Here is a 20,312-nt window from a genome sequence, read left to right on the forward strand (position 1 = left end):
ATCTCATGGCATAGTTTCATAGGTAGATACTTAGAGGGGGTGGGGGGTAGATATAAATTATCACCGAATTCTTTGAATTTTTTTTATTTTGAATTTTTTTTATAAGACCCATGAGCAACATACCCTCATAGTCAAACTAGACTAGAGCTAGTCCCAAATAAAAATACAGTAAACAAGGTCTTCAAGGCCCCTCCCCATCCTCCCTTTTTTGTCTTTTGGACCTTTTAATTTCCTTAAAGTTAACTCAGGAATTTCTCTAGTCAGTCACTCAGGAGGAAAAGGAATTGATGGATTCATTGACACTTAGATATTTCAAATTTACTTTCTTATTTCCCACAGGGAAATTTTAAGAGAAGCCTGAAAAAGAACTGCTGAAGCCAAAGGATTATCGAACATGGTGGAAGATGATTTCTCAGATCTCTGGCCCCTAAGCCCCTTCAGTTCAGCACAGACTCAAAGCACAAATCAAAGTCTGACTGATACTCTTCCCCTTCTACAGTGGAATTGTCTGTACCAATTTCTGTGACAATCACTGCAAACCCAAAAAATGGCAATGGAAAGAAAAGGGTTCCCCCACTCACCCACAAAATTTTTGCACAACCTCCTTCCTACATGATCAGTTTCCTATTCAAAGTGAAAGAAACAATAACCACCCTCATTATTGATGCAATTATTTGGGGAGAAATGTCTTATTTTCTTAGGTAACCAGTACAAAGGGGTTATGAAATATTTGGGGGAAGAGGGGATGGGAAGCACTAAACATAGAATTCTATCATAATAATGGTCCTGAAAAGATCCATATATGTAAAATTCAGTCCAAGCACATTGATATATATATATTCTTAAATAGCCCAATCTTAGGGTGGCAGGGAGTTTTGTTTTTGAAAGAATGCATCAAGCACAGAGCTAATCACTGAAAATACAAATAAAGCAAAGAGAGTCTCATCCCTCAAGGAGTTTACATTCTAAAAGAGAGAACAAACATAGAAGAGTGCTAGGCAGGGAAGGGGATGGATTAAGGAGATGGATGGTAGATTAAAGGAAAGACTGTAAAGGAATGGATCTGGGGAATACATTGACACACCCGATTCAAAAACAATGGCAGAGTTGATTTGATCTTGATTTTTTTATTCTAGCAGTCAAAGGAGGAAAGGGAAAAGTATTTTGTGGAGGAGGGGGGCTTTAAAATAGGAAATTAAAAGAATCAAGGACAGAACTTTCTAGAAACTGGGGGGGGGGGGAGAACTAAATACCAATCTGGAAAGTAGAAAATCCCTGAAAGAGCAATTTCTCTAGAAATTCTCCAATGTGAGCCACAGAGAGGTTCATGAGGAAGTAGTGAAGGTGATAATTTGAGAAAAGGAAAGTATGACTATTTGTTGAATGCTCGTTTTTGGCAGTTTTTCCATGTTAGCAATATTAATTAGCTTTAGAAGAAGAGATACTTGAAGAGTTCAACTCCGGTCATTGCAATGTTTAGGACTAGGAATGGATTTGAATTACTTTGAGTAAGAAACTAGAGATTCCAAAACGCAACAGACTTTTCTATTGCTTATGCTTCACCAGTCAACCTTGTTTTTTGTTCAAACAAAAATTGAGGCTACCAGAGTTAACTAAAAACTTAAATTGGATACTTTTGTGGAAATCAGGGAACAAACCTAACTGGAAGTTAAGTGTTTATGTAAATAAAAAAAATTCTACCCATTTCAAAGAAATGACCCACTATTAGGACTTCTAAATAAAATAAGAATTCCATTTAAAGGGAGGGGAGTGATCAGGAGATAGACATATTATCATATTAAACTTTATTTTTAGAGTTGTCTGTTCCTCAGCTATTATCACTGAGTCCTTGGCAAGTTGCTCACATAGTAAAGAAACAAAAACCTTGGTTTCCATGTGTGGAAATCTGATGTTTAAGATTTTTTAAGTAAAATCTCATTTATAAAATATTCCAGCTAATATATGTCATTTAATAAGGAAAACTGCCCACTATCTGGGTTTCAGATATAATTGTATTCCTGAGTCACATCTCTCCCCTGAAGACTTCTTGTACTTCATATACAAACAATCTTATAAACAGGTCTATTTCTTAGTCGAAAAAGTCAACTGTGTATCTCCTTTGCCTTTTTTATATCATCTTAAAATATGAAAAGTTGAAAGGATCTGCAAAGTCAGTACTAGATAATGAAGCCTCTTACTTCCTAAGCATCTGTTTCTCTATTTCTAGTCTATCTCTTTATGCTCTCTGGTGGATACTATTTTTTGCATTGTAACAGATGAATAACTTAATAAAAATGAGTTTTAAAAAAATCAAAAAACATTGTTGTTCTCAAACCCAGTTATTCTAACATTAGCTAAGGTGGCATCAATATGCTAAAATGAAGAACTGAAAGTGGGGGTGATGACTACACCCTTGCAGAATATTTTACTCCAGATGGTACCTGTACCCAGAGGTGCCACCTCAGCTGGGTTAGTTTCCAAACAATTAATTTGCAAATGATGCTAGGGCTAATAAAAATTATGTAAGACACTTCAATTTTTTAAATCCACTTTAATAATTAAAGTAAGTTTAAGTGCTTATCCATTAGGAAACCTTGAAAAATATGGAAAAAAAGCAGGAGGAAAATAAAAAAAAAACCAGAGTAAGGTTGAAGGCCATGGAAGAAGCAAAAAAACAGTCCCTCCAAGTCAAAGAACTTACATTCTAATGGGAAGATAACTCACAAAAGAGAACTGAAAAGCATGGAGGTGGTAAAGTAATCATGATGAAGTCTCAGGAAGTCAGGTGCAGGGACTGAAGAATGAAAAATGGCTGTTGGGGCCCTCTCTAAAATGGAGGTATCCCCAAAGTCATGATCTTTTGTTGTTTTTGCAAGGTGGTGGGATTAAGTGACTTGCCCAAGGTCACTCAGCTAGTATGTATCAAGTGCCTGAAGCTTCATTTGAACTCAGATCTTCCAGACTCCAGGGTCAGGGCTCTATTCACTAACTGCCCCAAGCCATAATCCTATCCATCAGGAAGTCTGGGGAAATTTTTGATATTATGGGGCAACAAACCAGGGACTACTAGACTTACTTATTTCATCAAAAGAGAATTTCTATGATAAAGTTGAACATTGAGAATACAAATATAAACCAAGACAATCCTTACCTTTGGTTGTTGGTTGTTCAGTTGTGTCTGACTTAGTGACCTCCCACAGGCCCTTCAACCCCAAGTTCATGTTCATTGTTTTCATACTATCCATCCAACTCATCTTCTGCCATTCCTTTCTCCTTTTGTCTTCAGTCTTTCCCAACATCAAGGTCTTTTCCAATGAGTTCCAAAGAATTTAAACTTCAGTTTCAATATTTGACCATCCAGTCAAATGCCTAATTTCTTTAGATATTGATTTGCTGTCCAACAGACCAAAAAGCCTTCTCTACTCCTTTTCTTAATGAAATTTATAATCTGCTCTTTCCTCCATCTTAGAGTCCTGGAAACAGGACTTCAAGAAAAGCAAAATGTCTGGAAGGCCATTTTTACTGACCAAAACCAAGGCCTATGAAACCAGAGGGAACATATAGCTCTTCTGAAAATTAAAAGAGTCCATGCTTGGGATGAAACTGAATTCTATTTGTGCATATGTAAACAAAGCCAAAAACAACACAGTGACTCCTAGTGGGAAATCCAAAAGAACATGAGTGATCTGGAGAAAACTTCCTCAGGCTCATGGAAATAGTGAAATGATTTGAGCCAAGGTTGGAAGTAAATTTCCTGTCAGTGCCATTGGACACAGGATCAGAGTGATGCTCTATTCCTCAAGGATCTAGACTATGAAAATTGACTAAATAAAATTACATATTTTTTGCCAAAAAATTTATAATACAATAGGAGAAAAGTGCACAAATAACTGGAAAATATACAAGAAAATAAAAAATACTAAAGAGAAGTCTAAGATGCTATGACCAAAAGTGAGTATTTATAGCCAGAGAAGATTAAGGAAAAATTTATGGAGGAAATTGCATCTGATATAGTCTTGAAGGAAGAAAAGAATGCCAAGGACCAGATCCTGGGGAGAATTCTATTTCAGACCTGAGGTATAGCAGGAACAAAAGTAAGAATAGAAGTTAGTAAATAGCCCAGTTTGGCAAGAGTATGAGAAAGGGAATAGAATGAAGAGTGCTAAAATAGAATGAATGAAATAATGCACAATTGTGGGTCATTTTTATATTCTAATCCTTAAAGGATTTATCCTTCATTTTAGTAATGAAGAGGGAAACAACTAAAGATTTATTTATTTATTTATTTATTTTTGAATTTTACAATTTTTCCCCTAATCTCACTTCCCTCCCCCCACCCCCCAGAGAAGGCAGTCTGTTAGTCTTTACATTGTTTCCATGGTATACATTGATCTAGGTTGAATGTGATGAGAGAGAAATCATATCCTTAAGGAAAAATAATAAAGTATGAGAGAGAAAAATTGCATAAGATAATTTTTTTTAAATTAAAAGTAATACAGATGGTATTCTCCATTGCAGACAGCCCAAAATTGTCCCTGGTTGTTGCACTGATGGAATGAGCAAGTCTGTTAAGATTGAGCATGAGTCCCATGTTGCTGTTATGGTGTACAGTGTTCTTCTGGTTCTGCTCATCTCTCTCAGCATCAGCTCATGAAAATCCTTCCAGGCTTCTCTGAATCCAAATCCCTCCTGGTTTCTAATAGAACAATAATGTTCCATCACATACATATACCACAGTTTGTTAAGCCATTCCCCAATTGATTGACAATCACTCATTTTCCAATTCTTTGCCACCACAAACAGGGCTGCTATGAATATTTTTGTACAAGTGATATTTTTACCCTTTTTCATGATCTCTTCAGGGTATAGATCCAGTAGTGGGTATTGCTGGATCAAAAGGTATGCACATTTTTATTGCCCTTTGGGCATTATTCCAAATTCCTCACCAGAAAGGTTGGATGAGTTCACAGTTCTACCAAAAATGCATTAGTGTCCGAGATTTCCCACATCCCTTCCAACATTGATCATTGTCCTTTCTGATCATGTTGGCCAGTCTGAGAGGTGTGAGGTGCTTTAATTTTCATTTCTCTAATAAGTAATGATTTAGAACAATTTTTCATGACTATGGATCGCTTTGATTTACAATTGAAGATTTTTGACTAGTATTACTACATTAGAAAGATTACCTGTTCAACTATTTAAAGTAGGGGCAGTCTGCAAAATCATCTGATCTGGCACTGCCATGGCAACTTCAGGCAGGGCTCAAAAATCAATAAATCTAGGAGTTTTTTAAGGGATAAATTAAAAAAATGTTAGTAGGTTAATTTTTAAGTTGATGATTTTGTATGGCCTGAAAATGATGTTATAAATGTCCAAATGGCCTTGGCAGAAAAAAAAAAGGTTCCCAAGCCCTGATACAAAGGTTAAAGAAAAAGAGACTGGAGCAGAAAGCCAAGGATAGTCCAGATGAAAGATGATTTGAGTCAGAAAGAATGAGTAGACATGGAAATAAGAAAAAATAGATTGCAGAATCTAGCCACAGATACTTAATAATTACCTTGGACAAGTCATTTAACCTCATTGTCCGGAAAAAACAAAAAACAAGGGGCAGCTAGGTGGCACAGTGGATAAAGCACCGGCCCTGGAGTCAGGAGTACCTGGGTTCAAATCCAGTCTCAGACACTTAATAATTACCTAGCTGTGTGGCCTTAGGCAAGCCACTTAACCCCATTTGCCTTGCAAAAACCTAAAAAAAAAAAATAGATTGCTGAGACATGGATTAAGCAGAATGAATAGGGCTTATCAAATTATTGGACATGATTGCAAGTAAGAACTAAAATTCTAAGCCTAGGTGACTGGAAGGCTGGGGGCTTAGTGGAGAGACAGATTGTTGGGGGGGGGGGGGGGTTCAATGACAACACCTGAGTTCAAATCTGATCTCAGATACTTACTAGCAATGTGATCCTGAGCAAGTCACTAGATCCTGTTGCCTCAGTTTTCTCAGTTGTGAAATGAGTTGGAGAAGTAAATGGCAAACCACTCCAGTATCTTTGCCAAGAAAATCCCAACATGTTGGGTCAAGACATGAACTGGACAGGACTAAACAAGGTTAGGAGTGGGAATGAGGATTTCCCTCTTGTAAATTCTTAGTTTTGTCCTTATTAAATTTTTGTTTGTTGGCTGCCTCATAAGACTGTAAACTTCTTGAGGCAGGGACTATTTTCTGCTTTAATTTGGTTAACAAAACACCCCCAGGCCCATAAAATGACCAGAAATGAAAAAAGAGTCTGGAAATAGATTACAAATCTTTATAATCTGGTAAAAGGCTTGTAGGAAACAGATAAAGAGTTCTTAGCTGCTCAAAACAGAGGGAAAGGGCGAAATAATATAGCTTCTAGAGGTTTAGGGAAAGGGAATGAAGGGGTGGGGCCTCAGAACTGAGAATGTACAATAAACCAGAAGTTTAGGAAGTCCTTAGACTAGAGTCTGGTTTCTGGAATTTAGAATTCAGCTAGCAAAAGATCATTATTAGGTCAAATGGCTTTGGGCTTCGGAAGCCTTTCTGATTGGTTAATTGTATAACTGACAAGTTGGCAAGGTCATTACAAGGCCCTCATTAACACTTTGTATACTCAGAGCTTAGTATAACACCTAGCACATAGTGATCACTTAATTAATGTTTGATTGCTTGACAGAAGAACTGGATTGAAATTTTAGCTCCTGCCACAGGTGATCTTAACAGCTCTGGGCTTTTTTCTGTAAAATGAAGGGGTTGAACTAGTTTGACTCTAATGTCCCTTCAAGCTCTAAATCTATGAACCTATGAAGTTAATTAACTTTATAAGCAAGCTGTGCCAAAAGGTTGAGGCTAAGACAAGGAAATCAGAGGGAAACTCTGGGCAAGCCTCCAACTCCCTCTAGATACATATGAATCTTCAGGAAATCCAAACAAGCAAAACCCTTATTGTCCAACCAACATTCATTTAGAGATCTTACAAGATCTTACAAGAATTCACCCAATATTGGGAAGATTTGTATGGAATTGATGACAATTGAGGTCTGCAGAACCAAGAGAAAAACATACACAAAAATATAAAACAGTGAGATTATCAGAACTAGGATTAATAGATCGACTGGAAATTTCCTAACCAGAGAACTGATAGTGAAGATGCTTGCTTCCCTATTCTTGGCTTAGACATGTAGGACCAATAGGTATATAAAAAAATGAGACATACATTTTAAACATGGACAGCATTTTAATTTGTTGTATTTAACTAATTTTTTTTAATTACAAGTGATGGGTTTTAGATGTTGTGGGGGCAGGTCATTAGGAACTAATAGTACTATTTTTTAAAGTATCAAGAAAACTACTGAATCCATCCCAGAAACAGGATGGTATCTGAACACAAACTGAAGTATGCTTTTTTTCTCTCACTTTTTTTCTTGAGGTTTCTCTATTTCTGTGGGGGGAGGGGGATTATATTTACTTTTACACTAAGACTATTATAGTTGGTTCTTGTCCTTTGTTATCAAAGATGACTAAATGACATCACCATGTCTGAGACAAATTAGTGTGTCTGACTGTGGCTGATCAGACCAATACAAGCTTGGAATGCTCTACCACAGGCCCATGTGAACACCTGGGGTTTGGTACTATAAACTTACAGATTTCACGTTTCTTTTGAGCTGCTTCAATTCTGCCCTTCACATAGAATGTAGTCTCATGATGTGGGCATGCCATGTTGGGCAGTCCTGTGCCAGTGACTCCCATGCTGTACAATCAATTCTAACATTCTTCAGTGAGGCCTTCAGGGTGTCTTGTTATCCCTTTTTCTGAACCCCTTGTGAGTGCTTGCCCAGTGCGAGTTCTCCATAAAATAGTTTTTTTTGGCAAGTGTATGTGTAGTGTTCTAACCAGGTGTCCAGCCCATCCTAGCTGCACTCCCTGGAGGAATGTTGGAATGCTAGGCAGATTAGCTGGAGAGAGGACCTCAGTGTCTGGTGATCTTCAGAATCTTCCTAAGACACTTTAAATACAAATATCTATTCTCTGTCCTTCCCACCACTCCAGTAATAAAAAAAAAAAAAACCTTGGGCGGCTAGGTGGCGCAGTGGATAGAGCATCGGCCCTGGAGTCAGGAGTACCTGAGTTCAAATCTGACCTCAGACACTTAAAAATTACCTAGCCATGTGGTCTTGGGCAAGCCACTTAACCCCATTGCCTTGCAAAAACTAAAAAAAAAAAACAAAACAAAACAAAACAAAACAAAAAAACCCTTGTAATAAATGTTCATATTCAAGCAAAAATTCCCATATTAATCAGAATTAAAACAGCTGTCTTATTCTGATCCTGAGTCCATCATCTCTCTGTCAGGTGGGTAGCATGCTTTCTTCATTAGTTCTTTCAATGAATAATTAATTCAAAGAGATTCATCTTCCACCTAAGTAAAGCAAGAGTGTCCAGTGGAAGCCAGGTCTCTGGAAATCTACTAAGACAGAAATTAAGCAACCGGTCCCATGTGCTTCAGATGTTTTAGAGGGAGGGGATTTTACAGCTGTCCCAAAGTCTTGCCTTTAGCATGTTCAATAATTCAAGCACATTAGCTTGGGCTGAGGGTATCCCCAACTCTAGGTCCATTGGCCCTTTAAGCAACAAAGGTTTTCAAAGGATAACCTGGAAGGGAGAAATATCATAGGAGTTTTGTTCCATCCTCAAGGGCACAGCCAGATGTAGGGCTGTCAAATGCAGGTTAAGTACTTGACAAGGACAAGTATTTTCCTCAAGGAATTTAAAAATACAACATGTTAGCAAATCTGAACTGAAACTGTAAGGGAACTGATGACATTTTGTCCTTCCTTCTTGAGGAAGACCATGACATCAAGGAGATGATGTCATGACAAGCACATGAATTGGATTTGAGTGAGGGGGATGCTGTGCTAAGTCACTAGCTTCACTTTCTCCTCTGGAGCCATCTGGGTCCAGTGGCCAGATAAGAATCAGGATGAATGGAGATGGTCCTGGATGGATGTTCAGTGACACAGAGGTTGTAAGTATATCAAGCATCTGAGGTCAAATTTGAACTCAGGACCTCCTGACTCCAGGCTGGTGCTCTATCCCTTGCACCACCTAGCTGCCCCAAGGAACTATTGGTTTAAAGAGGTTGAGGAGATGAGGAAGAGCATTCCAGGAATAATGGACAGTCTGTGCAAAAACACAGTAGGGAAATGGAATATCACTAGTGGAAAAAAGCAAATAACCCAATCTTACTGGAGTATAGAGTGACTGAGGGATAGTAATATGTAATCAGCCCAGAAAGATTGTAAGGAACCCTAAATACCAGAGGAGTCTACTTAATGCTATGCAAGGGGGAATCATTGAAGCTTCTGGAGGAGGGACATTATTCCTGATTTTCCTAAATAATATCTCATTTGGGTTTATAGGATAGTTCCCTCAGATTGGTCTTTGCTAGTTCAGAAATCTGAGAGATAAAATGACTGACCCAAGGTCAGTTCCCCAGTCAAAAGAAACTTCTGGGAGAGCATGGGAACAAATGGGGGGGGTGGGTGTTTTTCTTAAACCCAGCCCAAAGTACAGTACTTAAAAGTAAGGGCTTTCCATTTTATTATCTCATTTTATCCTCACTTCAACCAGGAAAAGTAGGTGCTATTCCATTTTACATTCCCAATTTACAGATAAGAAAACCAAAGCATACAAACTTGTCCAAACTCTATTAAATGTCTATAACTCAATCCAGAGGGCTCTTTTAATAGCTATCTAGCTGCCATTTGTTAAATCAATTGATTGGTTAATTGATTGAAAGTACACTAGGGAACCCAGACCCCTTCCAAGTTCCTGTATGGGCTAGGTCATGGATAAACAGCTACTCAAACTAAGACTTGACTAATGAAATATGGAATAATAGCAAGAGTCAAAAGAAGTAGATTCACAGCCTGCTTTGGAAATGAAATCACCTAAGTTCTCTTAGGCTCATTTTCCTTGTCTATAAAAAATAATCTGGAGAATAAATAAGATTATTTATAATGTAAAACTCAGAGCTGTGAGGACTTCCTATATACTTTATATAGAGATATAGATTTATCTACATGTAGATATATCTTCCTCTAAACTGACAGAAATATCTTCCTTTAAACTGATATAAAGATATATATACATATATATGTATATATATATATATATATATATATATGAGGGTTATTAAAAGGATAATTAATGGTCAAATTTAAATTGACTTTTTTTAGGAAGACTAGGATTTCTCCAGAAGATCACTTCAACAGGAAAATGATTATCTAATAGAATCATAAAGACATTCAGAACTGAAAGGGGTCATAGTAATAATTTATTTAATCATAATAATTTATCATCATTTTGCAGATGAGGAAACTAAGCCCAGATAGATTTAAACTTTAGCATCACAGATTTGGAACAGGAAGGAACTTCAAAGGTCATTTTGTTTTATCAATAAAGAAGATTCAAGTGATTTGCCTGAAATCAAAAAGGAAGTGGTGAAATAGAGAGCCAGGCCAGAAGTCAGGAAGACCAATTTTCCTAAGTTCAAATCCAGTCTCATAAACTTACTAGCTGTGTGGCCCTGGGCAAGTCACCTAACCATTTGTCACATTTCCCTCATCTATAAAAATGAGGAGTAGGGGAGGGGGAAGAAAATGGCCAGCTATTCCAGTATCTTGCCAAGAAAATCCCAAATGGGATCACAAAGAATTGGACATGACTGAACAACAACATAAAGGTAGTAAGTAGCAAATTTGATACTTGAACCTGGGCCTCCTAGCATAATTTCTGGAGAATGAACTGTAAACTCAGATCTTCTGCCTCACAGTCAAGTCAACAAGTATTTATTTATTTATTGCCTACTATGTGCCAGACACTGTGGTAAGTGGTAGAGAGAAAAGGAAGATTAAAAACAGTCTAATAGGGAGACAAATTGTAAAAAGTTATGTGCAAACACACACACACACACACACACACACATATGTGCATACAGAGTACAGCATCAACTGTTGACTTCATCTTTCCTTGATTTCAGCTCCCTTTTTTATGGAAATAATTGATTTTAAGCCAGCCAGAGAGCATAGGACTTGGAGTAAGAAAGACTTGAATTCAAATCTGCTTCAGACACTTAGCAGTGTAACCTTGAACAACTCACTTAACCTCAGTCTCAGTTTTTCATCTGTAAAATGGAGATAACAGCACTATACCCCAGGTTTGTGATAATCAAATAATACTAATAATAACACATATAAAGCACTTAATAAGTAAACCTTAAATACTGGCCTTTTTCAGAGAGGCAGAAAATGAAGTCAAAAGTATACTGCTCTTGAAAGTCAGTCCACAAACATTAAGTATATATTAAATCTAAATGATGCTTTTTCATTTCAAATTCTGTTTGACTTCTTGATCTGCTTTTTTCTTTTTTTTGAGCAAGGGGTTAAGTGACTTGCCCAAGGGCACACAGTCAGGTAATTATTGAGTATAAGAGGCTGGATTTGAACTCAGGTTCTCCAGACTCCAAGGCCAGTGCTCTCTTGACTGTGCCATCTAGCTGTCCCTACTCTCTTCTCCTTGATACTTTTTTTCCCCCTAGGCTTTTGGAGCACTATTCTCTCCTGGTTTTCATCCTAGCTAACAGATCACTCATACTCAGTCTCCTTTGTTGAATTTTTATCTTGATCATACCCTCTAACTATAGGTGTCCCTCAGGGAGAATTCTATCCCACCCTCTTTGCTAGTTCCACCTAAATTATTTCATTTGAAGTCCTCCCCAGGAATTTAATTATCATCTCTATGCTGATAATCCCACCCCAAACATTTTGTAGATCTCCTATCTTGCTTCTACAATTGTCTTTCAGACTCTCAACCTGGAAATCCAGGAGACATCTCAAATTCCTGATATCCAAAACAGAATTCGTCTTTCCCCCTAAGCCATTCCCCCCACTCCCCACCTTCTCTATAGAGGGCAACACCATCTTCCCAATATCTCTGACCCAAAACCCAGACATCCTCCCCAAGCCTCAGCATCACATACTTACCAAATCCAATATGTGTCCAAGGTCTGGTGATTTCCCTTTTGCAGCATCTCTTAAGGCAGGTCTGCATCACCTCAAGGTCTGGACCATAGCCTGCTAGTGGGATCTGCCTGCTTCAACTCTCTCCCCTCCCCAATTCATCCTCCATTTTGATGCCAAATCAATGATGATTTCCCTAAGGTACAGATCTGACCATGTCACACACACCCCCCAATAAACTCCAAAATGCAGTTTGGTATTCAAAGTCTTTCCTTCTTTCCCATCACCACCTTTCCAGTCTTCTTACACCTTACTTTCTGCCACATAGTCTTCATTCCAGTGTTGTTGGCCTCTTAATCACTGAAGAACCCTGGCGTCTTGCCCACTGATTTTTTTTTATTGTTTTAGATGGTAAAAATGATCATTTTTTGCCTCTTCATCTTTTTCTTACTAGACTTAATTACTGAATGGTCATTGCCTCTGTCAAACTGAGACTTGTTAAAGATCTTAGCTCAAAAAGGCCAAGGACTTTCACTGCATCTGGGGTCATCTCCAAGACTTCTTGATCCATATCTGGCCACTGGACTCAGATGATTCTGGAGGAGAAAGTGGGGTTGGTGTCTTTGCACAGGCGGGCCTCACTTAAATCCAATTCACATGCATACCATGACATCACCTCCCTAATGTCATAGTCTTCTTCAAGAAGGAAGGACAATCAACATTTATGCTTTGTATAGATGTTTCCATGTTGACTTCTACATTAGATTGTACCTTCTACAAGGCAGGTACTATCTTTCATATGTTTTTGTAGCAAATTATTCTAGTATCTCTGGCAAGAAAACCCCAAATGCTATCTCAAAAGGTTCAGAAATGACTGAACAACATTAAAAGTATCCCCAGGGCTTAGCATAGGCAGGACAGAATAAATATTTATAGATTGTGTGATTCTTTACAATACACTAGGCACACTAGGCTAAGCCTTGAGGATACCAAGAAAGACCAAGGGGTTAAAAATGTTATCTCTCATTGTAAAATTTGGGGAAGGTCCTTCATTCTACTAAGTCTCTACTTTATCATCTATAAAATGAGCACAGGCTCCTTACTAGCCTTAGCTCCTCAAACCTCCTTTCCTTAGCATTGTTGAAAAAAAGAATCCCAAGATTTCTGTTTAAATTCAGCACCAAAAAAAAAAAGTTATCTGGCTCTACAGACAACCTTGCTTTTCTCAGTCAGAAAAGAAAGATAAATTAAGAGGCTTACTCAGTTTCCATATTTGCAAGGAAATAAATTCTCTGACTGTGGCAATCAGGTCAGCTTTGGATCTTAGGGGCAATCAATAAATAAGCATCTATTAAGGGACTTTGAGGAACTAATCTCATCACTGTGAGCAAATTCAAGACTGGACTGACACCACCACAGTCTCCCCTCCCATCAGATAAGAGCATTTATAGGGTGGAGTACCAAAGTTTAAAAGGATGAGGATGTTTGTCCTTTGTTTTCAAGACCATACATACCATCAGGAAGGTGATATCATGACAAGCACCAGAATTGGATTTGAGTGAGGGGATGCAGGGGTAAATACCTACCTGCTCATTTTCTCCTCTGAAGCCATCTGGGTCTGGTGGCCAGATATGAATCAGGACTGGAGATGGCCCTGGATGTGAGGCAATCAGGGTTAAGTCACTTGCCCAAGGTCACACAGTTAGTGTATAAAGATCAAATTTGAACTCTAGTCCTCCTGGCTCTAGAGTTGCTGTTCAATCCACAGTAGGCCCTTAATGTTTACTGGAATGGGTATTGTATTAGATAAAAGAGAAATCAATAATTTGGGGAAAATTCTATATGATCTATTGCTTCCTTGGAAAGATAGAGGTGAAGTTTAAACTGGGTTTAACAGGCACAGATTGTGAACTGTTGGTGCCACACTGAAATGGTCTAGTTTTGGAAAACCATACACAATAACATCACTTATATAGAAATTTTGAAATATTTACTTTTCATCTAGTATGGGCTGAGATCCAGAGCTGCACTGATAAAGTGTTTTGTGAACTTTAAATCACTGTACAAAATGTAATAAGTCTTCATGTGAGTTTAAGTTTTAAGCATTTAACCAAATTAATTTTGCTACACTCTACATAGAGTATCAGCTATTATATCTATAGGTATTATCTTTTCAAATTTTCTCATTTTTCAGAGTATCTTTCTTCCCCCTCATAATTCAGAATTCTTTGCCATCTACACATCTACACACTCTTGGTTCGTTTTAATCTTGATCCAATTCCATTTTCCTGATTTATGGTGAGTTTTTTACACCCTCAAGTGGCACTTCTTGTGTACTTCATTTGAATGCTCATTTCATCTTCTTTTACTTTATTAGCTACCAAGTATTAGTCCCAATAAAGATAATGAATCTCCAAAGACTGGCTTGGTTCCTCCTGGGAGGAACTAAGTTGTTAGACTGGTACTATTTGGGCCAATCAACACCTACTTCTACTGAGGTCATTTTCTTTTTTTTTTTTTTGTTTAAGGCAATGGGATTAAGTGACTTGCCCAAGGTCACACCAATAGGTAATTAAGTGTCTGAGATCAAATTTGAACTCAAGTCCTCCTGACACCAGGGCAGGTGCTCTATCCATTGTACTACCTAGCTGCCACTACTGGGGTCATTTTTTATGGAGTTATCCAGTACTACCCATCTATATTCTATTTCCTGGGGAATGGCTATCTAATGAATGTATCAAGACTATTAGAAATGTTTATTGGTTACCATTATTGTTCCACTTTTCATTTTAGGAACCTTTCCAGATGACCACTCCTCAATGTATTATCTCCTCACTGGGTTGCAAATTGCTCAAGGACAAGGACTGTCTGGGTTTTTTAACTATATTCCTGGAGCAGAGGTGTGGATTAAGTTTAGTAAATGCTTTTCATTCATTCAATTAACATTTATTATTCACTGAGTTAAGTAAATTAAGAGCTGGAATTTCATCTGTCAATGAATTAGAGAGCCTTCCCACAAACTAAGTGAGGGGAGGGGGATGGACTTAATTGAATTCAATAAAATTTTTTTGAATGCTTGTTTTAAATTTTTATTGGTATCTTTTGGTTTTTATATTGTGTTCAATTCTGAATATGTCTCTCCTACTTTGCCCTATCCACTAAGCTGTCCTTTCAAACAAAGATTCATTAAACACCTTCTAGATTGAAAGGCAGTGTGACAGTGGAAAGAGTATTAGATTTGTAGGCAGGGGTGCTGAATTCAAATTCTACCACTGTTTTTGTTATTTAGTTATTTGTCTTGTCTGACTATAACACCATTTGGGATTTTCTTGGCAAAGATACTACAGTGGCTTGCCAGTTTCTTCTCTGGCTCATTTTACAGATGAAGATAAAACAATTGATGAAGTGACTTGCCCAGGATCACACAGCTAGTAAAGTATCTGAGACTATATTTGAACTCAAGAAGACTAGTCTTCCTGATCCACTTCACCATCTAGTTCCTCTGCCTTTGTTATTACTATATGAATGTGAGTAAAACTTCAAATGATTGTTTCCTCAGCTGTAAAATGAGGGGTTAACTTAAATGGCCTCTACAATGTCTTCTACTTCTAAACCTATGTCATTGTTTGCCTTTCATTTTCTCTTTTTAATTTATTTTAGGCAATGGAGTTAAGTGTCTGAAACCACATTTGAACTCAGGTCCTCCAACTCCAGGGCTGATGGTCTATCCACTGGGCCATCTAGCGGCCCCTGTCTTTCATTTTCAAAGAGGACCAATGATATCACAGGGTGAAGTCTTGATTTGGGAGTGAATTGGGATTTGATTTTTTTTTAAGGCAATAGGGTTAAGCAGCACACCCAAGGTCACTGCAATTAGTAGGTATCAGATGCCTGAGGCCAAATTTGAACTCAGGTCCTGACTCCAGAGCACTGCACCACCTAGTTGCCCCCATAAATTGGACTTAATTAAGGGAGTTGCAAAGTCATCAGCCATAATTTTCTCTTCCAGAATCAAAGTCCAGTGGCAAGACAAAAATCAAAATGGTGATGATAAAGATGGTGAAGCTAGGATATAGTGGAAGACCTTGGCATCTTTGATCCACATCTCAGAAGCATTGTTCTCATCCACCCATTCTGTAAGGATGTACTTATACTTAGGGTGGACAGGTCCCCTAACTCCCTGATAGGTTTGAAGCCTGTCAGTTACTCTCACTGATTTAGTTCATCTGTAGAGTTTATCTGGGTTTGGCCCTTGCTCTTGCTACAGCTTTCATAGACAAAGACAGATGAGCAGCCTGAAAAAGTCTCAGCAAGTCCCAGGGCCAGAAATACTAGTCTTTAAATATCCCTCATACCCCACCCCCAACAAAATCTACTCAGTGCAAGGAACTAAACAATTGGGATAATGCCAAGATAAAAATGCCATCATCTGTCTCTAAGACCATATTTCCTGAGTGGAGCCATAAACAGAAGTAGAAGAATCTAATATTCACAAATTAAGTATCAAATAATTTTGAGAGGGGGTGATAACTAACAAATGGTTGAAGGCCTCATCTGGGAAGCCATGATGGGTCAGACTTCCAAAGAAGCTGGGGAGGGGTAAAAAAGAAGCTAGCAGGGAGAGAAACAACCTGGGCAAAGGCTTATGGGAGATGGAATGTCTTATTTGGAAGCATTAAATGGGCCCACTTGGCTGGAATATAGAATGTTGGGAGTTACACAGTAGTCTAGAAAGTTAGGGTGGAACAAGATTGAGAAGGGCCTGCAGTCAAAGGAGACTAGAGATGGTAGTTATTTGACCACAGGCAAGTCTGTCTCAGTATCTTCCTATGTAAAAATAGGAAATTAATGAGCACCTGCCTTCCAGGATTGTTGTGAAGATCAAATGAGCTTTATAAAATGCTGCTGCCTTTCTAAGTTTCAAATTAAATTTATTATTTTATCCCTGAGGCAAGTGGTTATTACTGAAGCTGGATAAAAAAAACATTAGTCCATGTCTAACCATACCTTGGATTATTAATTTTTTTTTAAGTCAGACAAGGGTTTTTTGGGGGCCTTTAGATGCAAATGAACGTAACAGTGAGTGATGACAAGCCAATAGTCCAGCCAATAGTCTCCTTATTTGGCTATGCCCATAAAGTCCAAGTCTTTCCTGAGATGGTGTCCAACTGGACCAACTGGTGGTGCCACCAGGCCTGGAATAAGGAGATTCAAGTGCAAGTTAGGGTTCAGACCCTTACTATAGATAATTCTATTTTCCCTATAGTCTGTGGATTTTGCCTTTGCACCATCTTTTGAATATCTACTACTTGTGAACCCAGGCAAATGACTATCCTCTGAACTCTTCCCTTCTAGGCTGGGTTTAAGGCAAAAAAAAAAAAAGGAAAAAAGGCAATCCTCAAAGAAAATGTTCTGATCAAAGGAGGAAAAGAAGTGATTAGATATTTTAAGATAAAGGAGCAGAGCAGGTGGTGCAGGATTAGAGGAGCTGACTTCAAATCTGTCCTCTGACATATCTATGACCCTGAGCAAGTCAATTAACCTAAGCCTAATCTCTAACAAAATTCTCAGTCTCCCTTCCCTTGCATTCAAGATCTTCAACTTGTTCCTATCAAGCCCGTGACTCAAAATTTAACCTAGCCTACCCAAGTCATCCATAAAAATGCCTTAGTTTTTTATATTCTGGGGGGGGGGGGGTAGGGATTATTTTATTCCAGGCTGCTCCTAAATAGTTACTATTGTCTTTTCTCCAGGGAAGAAACCCATCTTCTGACTTCCTAAAATCCAAAGCTTAATCAGATGTCCCTTTTCACTCCAACCACTTCACTCAGCCACCTCTAGTCATCCACCCAAAATGTCTTTCAGATCCAGCATCACAGGGGCAACCACTAAATAAATCATCTTGGGGAAGAGTTGGGGAGACAAGGTAAGCAGGAAGATGTTTGTTCCTTCCCAACCCCATCCCCTGAAAAGAATAGAAAAAAAAAAACAGAAACATAATTTATTTGTATAAAATTATAACAAAAAAAAAAACCATCTGGGGCTGTATATTACTTCTTCTCCTGAATGGACATCTGAGCAACCGCCTTCTGTGCTTCATCTGCAGCTGAAAGAAAAAGATTTGATCCTGTGACTGGAAGGAAAAGGTCATGATTCATTTCTCTAGAGGATTATGTAAAAGTACTGATTTCTTCACCCTAGTCCCTTTGTGCAAACCCAAAAATCCACTGCTTTTTCAGTTAATTTATTACCAAGCAGCATGTGCTGGCCTATGGCATCTTCCACTGTTTTGAGGCTACTACCCCCAAAAATAGGGGTTTCCCCACTGCTTATCTTAAATTGCACAGCAAACAGAGCCCTGGAGCTTAGATTTAAAGACCCTAGAGTTAAAAACTTGTTCAGACCCTAGAAAGAATAGAGCAGAGCAGTCACATGAAAACCCCTCAGGCTCAGTTTCCTTATCTGTAAAAGGGTGAATTCCCTACCTCCCAAACTTATTAACATGTAGAGTTCTGCAAAACTTCAAAAGCTACTCATAATATTTAATACATCTCTATATAAAAATGTATTCATAGATAACTTCCAAATAAACATAAATTTTATATATTTATGCAGAATTTCCAAATATTTATTTTTATAAATTTATAATGATTTCAAATCTCTGAAGCTCACCCCTGGACTCCCATGTATCTCCCCCATCTGTATCTAGCAAGCACCTCAAACTCAAAAATTCAAGTGAGTTCAAAAACTCCTGGAGCAAAGAATATTTTCAACTGTAAACTCCCTAATTCTAAGAGGAAGGATGAAATCAGAGGAAATCAGATGAAATTGGAATTAGATCCCAATTCTCCTACCTGCCAAATTTAGCAAATCACTTGACCTCTCTAGAGGGAGATCATTTTTTACTGGTCTCCACTGTTAAGTCTACTTTTTCCCTCCAAGTCAGCATAAATACACCAAATTCTTCATCATCACTTCTGTAAGTTTTCAGTGGCTTACACCAGCACTAACCTACTCATTCAATTCGGTTCACCTTTTCCAATGCATACAGCATCAGAAAAACCCTAGTTAATATAAGAACCCAAGTTATCAAAAAAAAAATCCTTTTCAGATGAGGAAGCAAATAATTGCAGGAATACAAAGCAGTCATTTTGAGTTTGTTGGCTACTTCTTTCTCCTGCCCGTTTTACAAAGGTTAGTGACTGGATAGAACTGAATCTTCCAGGCCAGTTTCTCAGTCTACACATTAAGCATACATATGCACATCACTCACATGCACATACGTGTGCATAAACAGATAAGCAGGATGTTTTTAAGGTTTTTCTGCGAGGCCACACGGCTAGGGGCCGGATTTGGACTGGGTCCTCCTGACTCCGGGCCTGGGGCTCAGTTTCCCAGGGTGGCACAAGCAGGCCCCGGGGACACGGGCCGAGGCGGCCTCGCGGGCACGTGGGGGCCGGAAGCGGCGCACTTACCGTCCAGGGCCGGCGGGTACCAGCGGGTGATGCACTCCACCAGCTCCTTGGCCCGGATCCTGCAGTGGCTGCTCCCGAACACTTGCACCTCGGCCTTCTCGGGCTTCTCGCCGTCTTCCTCCGGACCGGACAGCTCTATTTTAATCTGAGCTCCCGAGAGGGTCTCCATGGCCCGGATCCTGGAGCCTTTCATTCCTGCGCCAGTCAACAAGCGGCCATGAAGCGCCTACTACGTGCCACGCGCGCGCACACACACACATACACGTGCACAAACACGCACACACGCGGAACAAAGGGAGGGTTCTCGCGTCCCGGGCCGCCGGGGTTCGGTGCCGCCACGTGGGCCGAGGCCGGCTCGGCGCCCCGCGCTCTCTCTCAAAGACCCCCCAGCCGGCGGGGGAGGCCCCCAGCCGCGGGTGGGGGAAGGGAGGGGCGGCCCCCAGCACTCACCTATGAGGGCCCCCACGAGCCGAGCCTCCACCAGGAACCGCAAAGGGCCCTTTTCCTGGGGCTTGGCTCTCGGCCTCCGAGGCCGGGGCTGGCCGTAGTCTTCTCGAGCGAGCTGGCTGCTCATGGCGAGCCGCGGGCGCAGGTGAGAGCGCGAGAGAGCCGACGGAAAGACGGGCTTGCGGCGAGCTCAAGTGCAATTTCAAAGGGACAGGTAAAAGGCCCGCCCCTTCGCGGGCCGCCCGGCATTGGTCCTGGTCGATTCGGAACCAGCCAATAGCGTTCCGCCTCAGCCTCCGGGGGCGGCGCCTTCCTCCAATCCCCTCCACCCCCGCCCCAGCCTCCGGA

The 20,312-nt window shown here is 39.5% G+C and overlaps 1 protein-coding gene across 3 annotated transcripts in view; it reads right to left on the reverse strand.

Annotated features, from left to right (window-relative positions):
* Nucleotides 1–18,057: 18,057 nt before the first annotated feature.
* DPPA5 (developmental pluripotency associated 5) overlaps nt 18,058–20,312 on the reverse strand; it is a 91,096-nt gene continuing 88,841 nt past the window's right edge. For 2 of the 3 annotated variants that reach the window (XR_012478611.1, XR_012478610.1), the window contains one exon: nt 19,636–19,712. Coding sequence is in view for 1 of the 3 variants with exons in the window: in XM_074237325.1 (XP_074093426.1) it covers nt 18,093–18,148; nt 19,518–19,712; nt 19,968–20,091 (375 nt within the window). In the remaining 2 variants the exon portion in view is untranslated. Of the gene's footprint in view, nt 18,149–19,517; nt 19,713–19,967; nt 20,305–20,312 lie in introns of those variants that run through there. The other variant, XM_074237325.1, reaches the window with a different exon arrangement.

Source organism: Macrotis lagotis, chromosome 5 (genome assembly GCF_037893015.1).
Source record: "Macrotis lagotis isolate mMagLag1 chromosome 5, bilby.v1.9.chrom.fasta, whole genome shotgun sequence".
In the NCBI taxonomy this organism is placed as follows: Eukaryota; Metazoa; Chordata; class Mammalia; order Peramelemorphia; family Peramelidae; genus Macrotis; species Macrotis lagotis.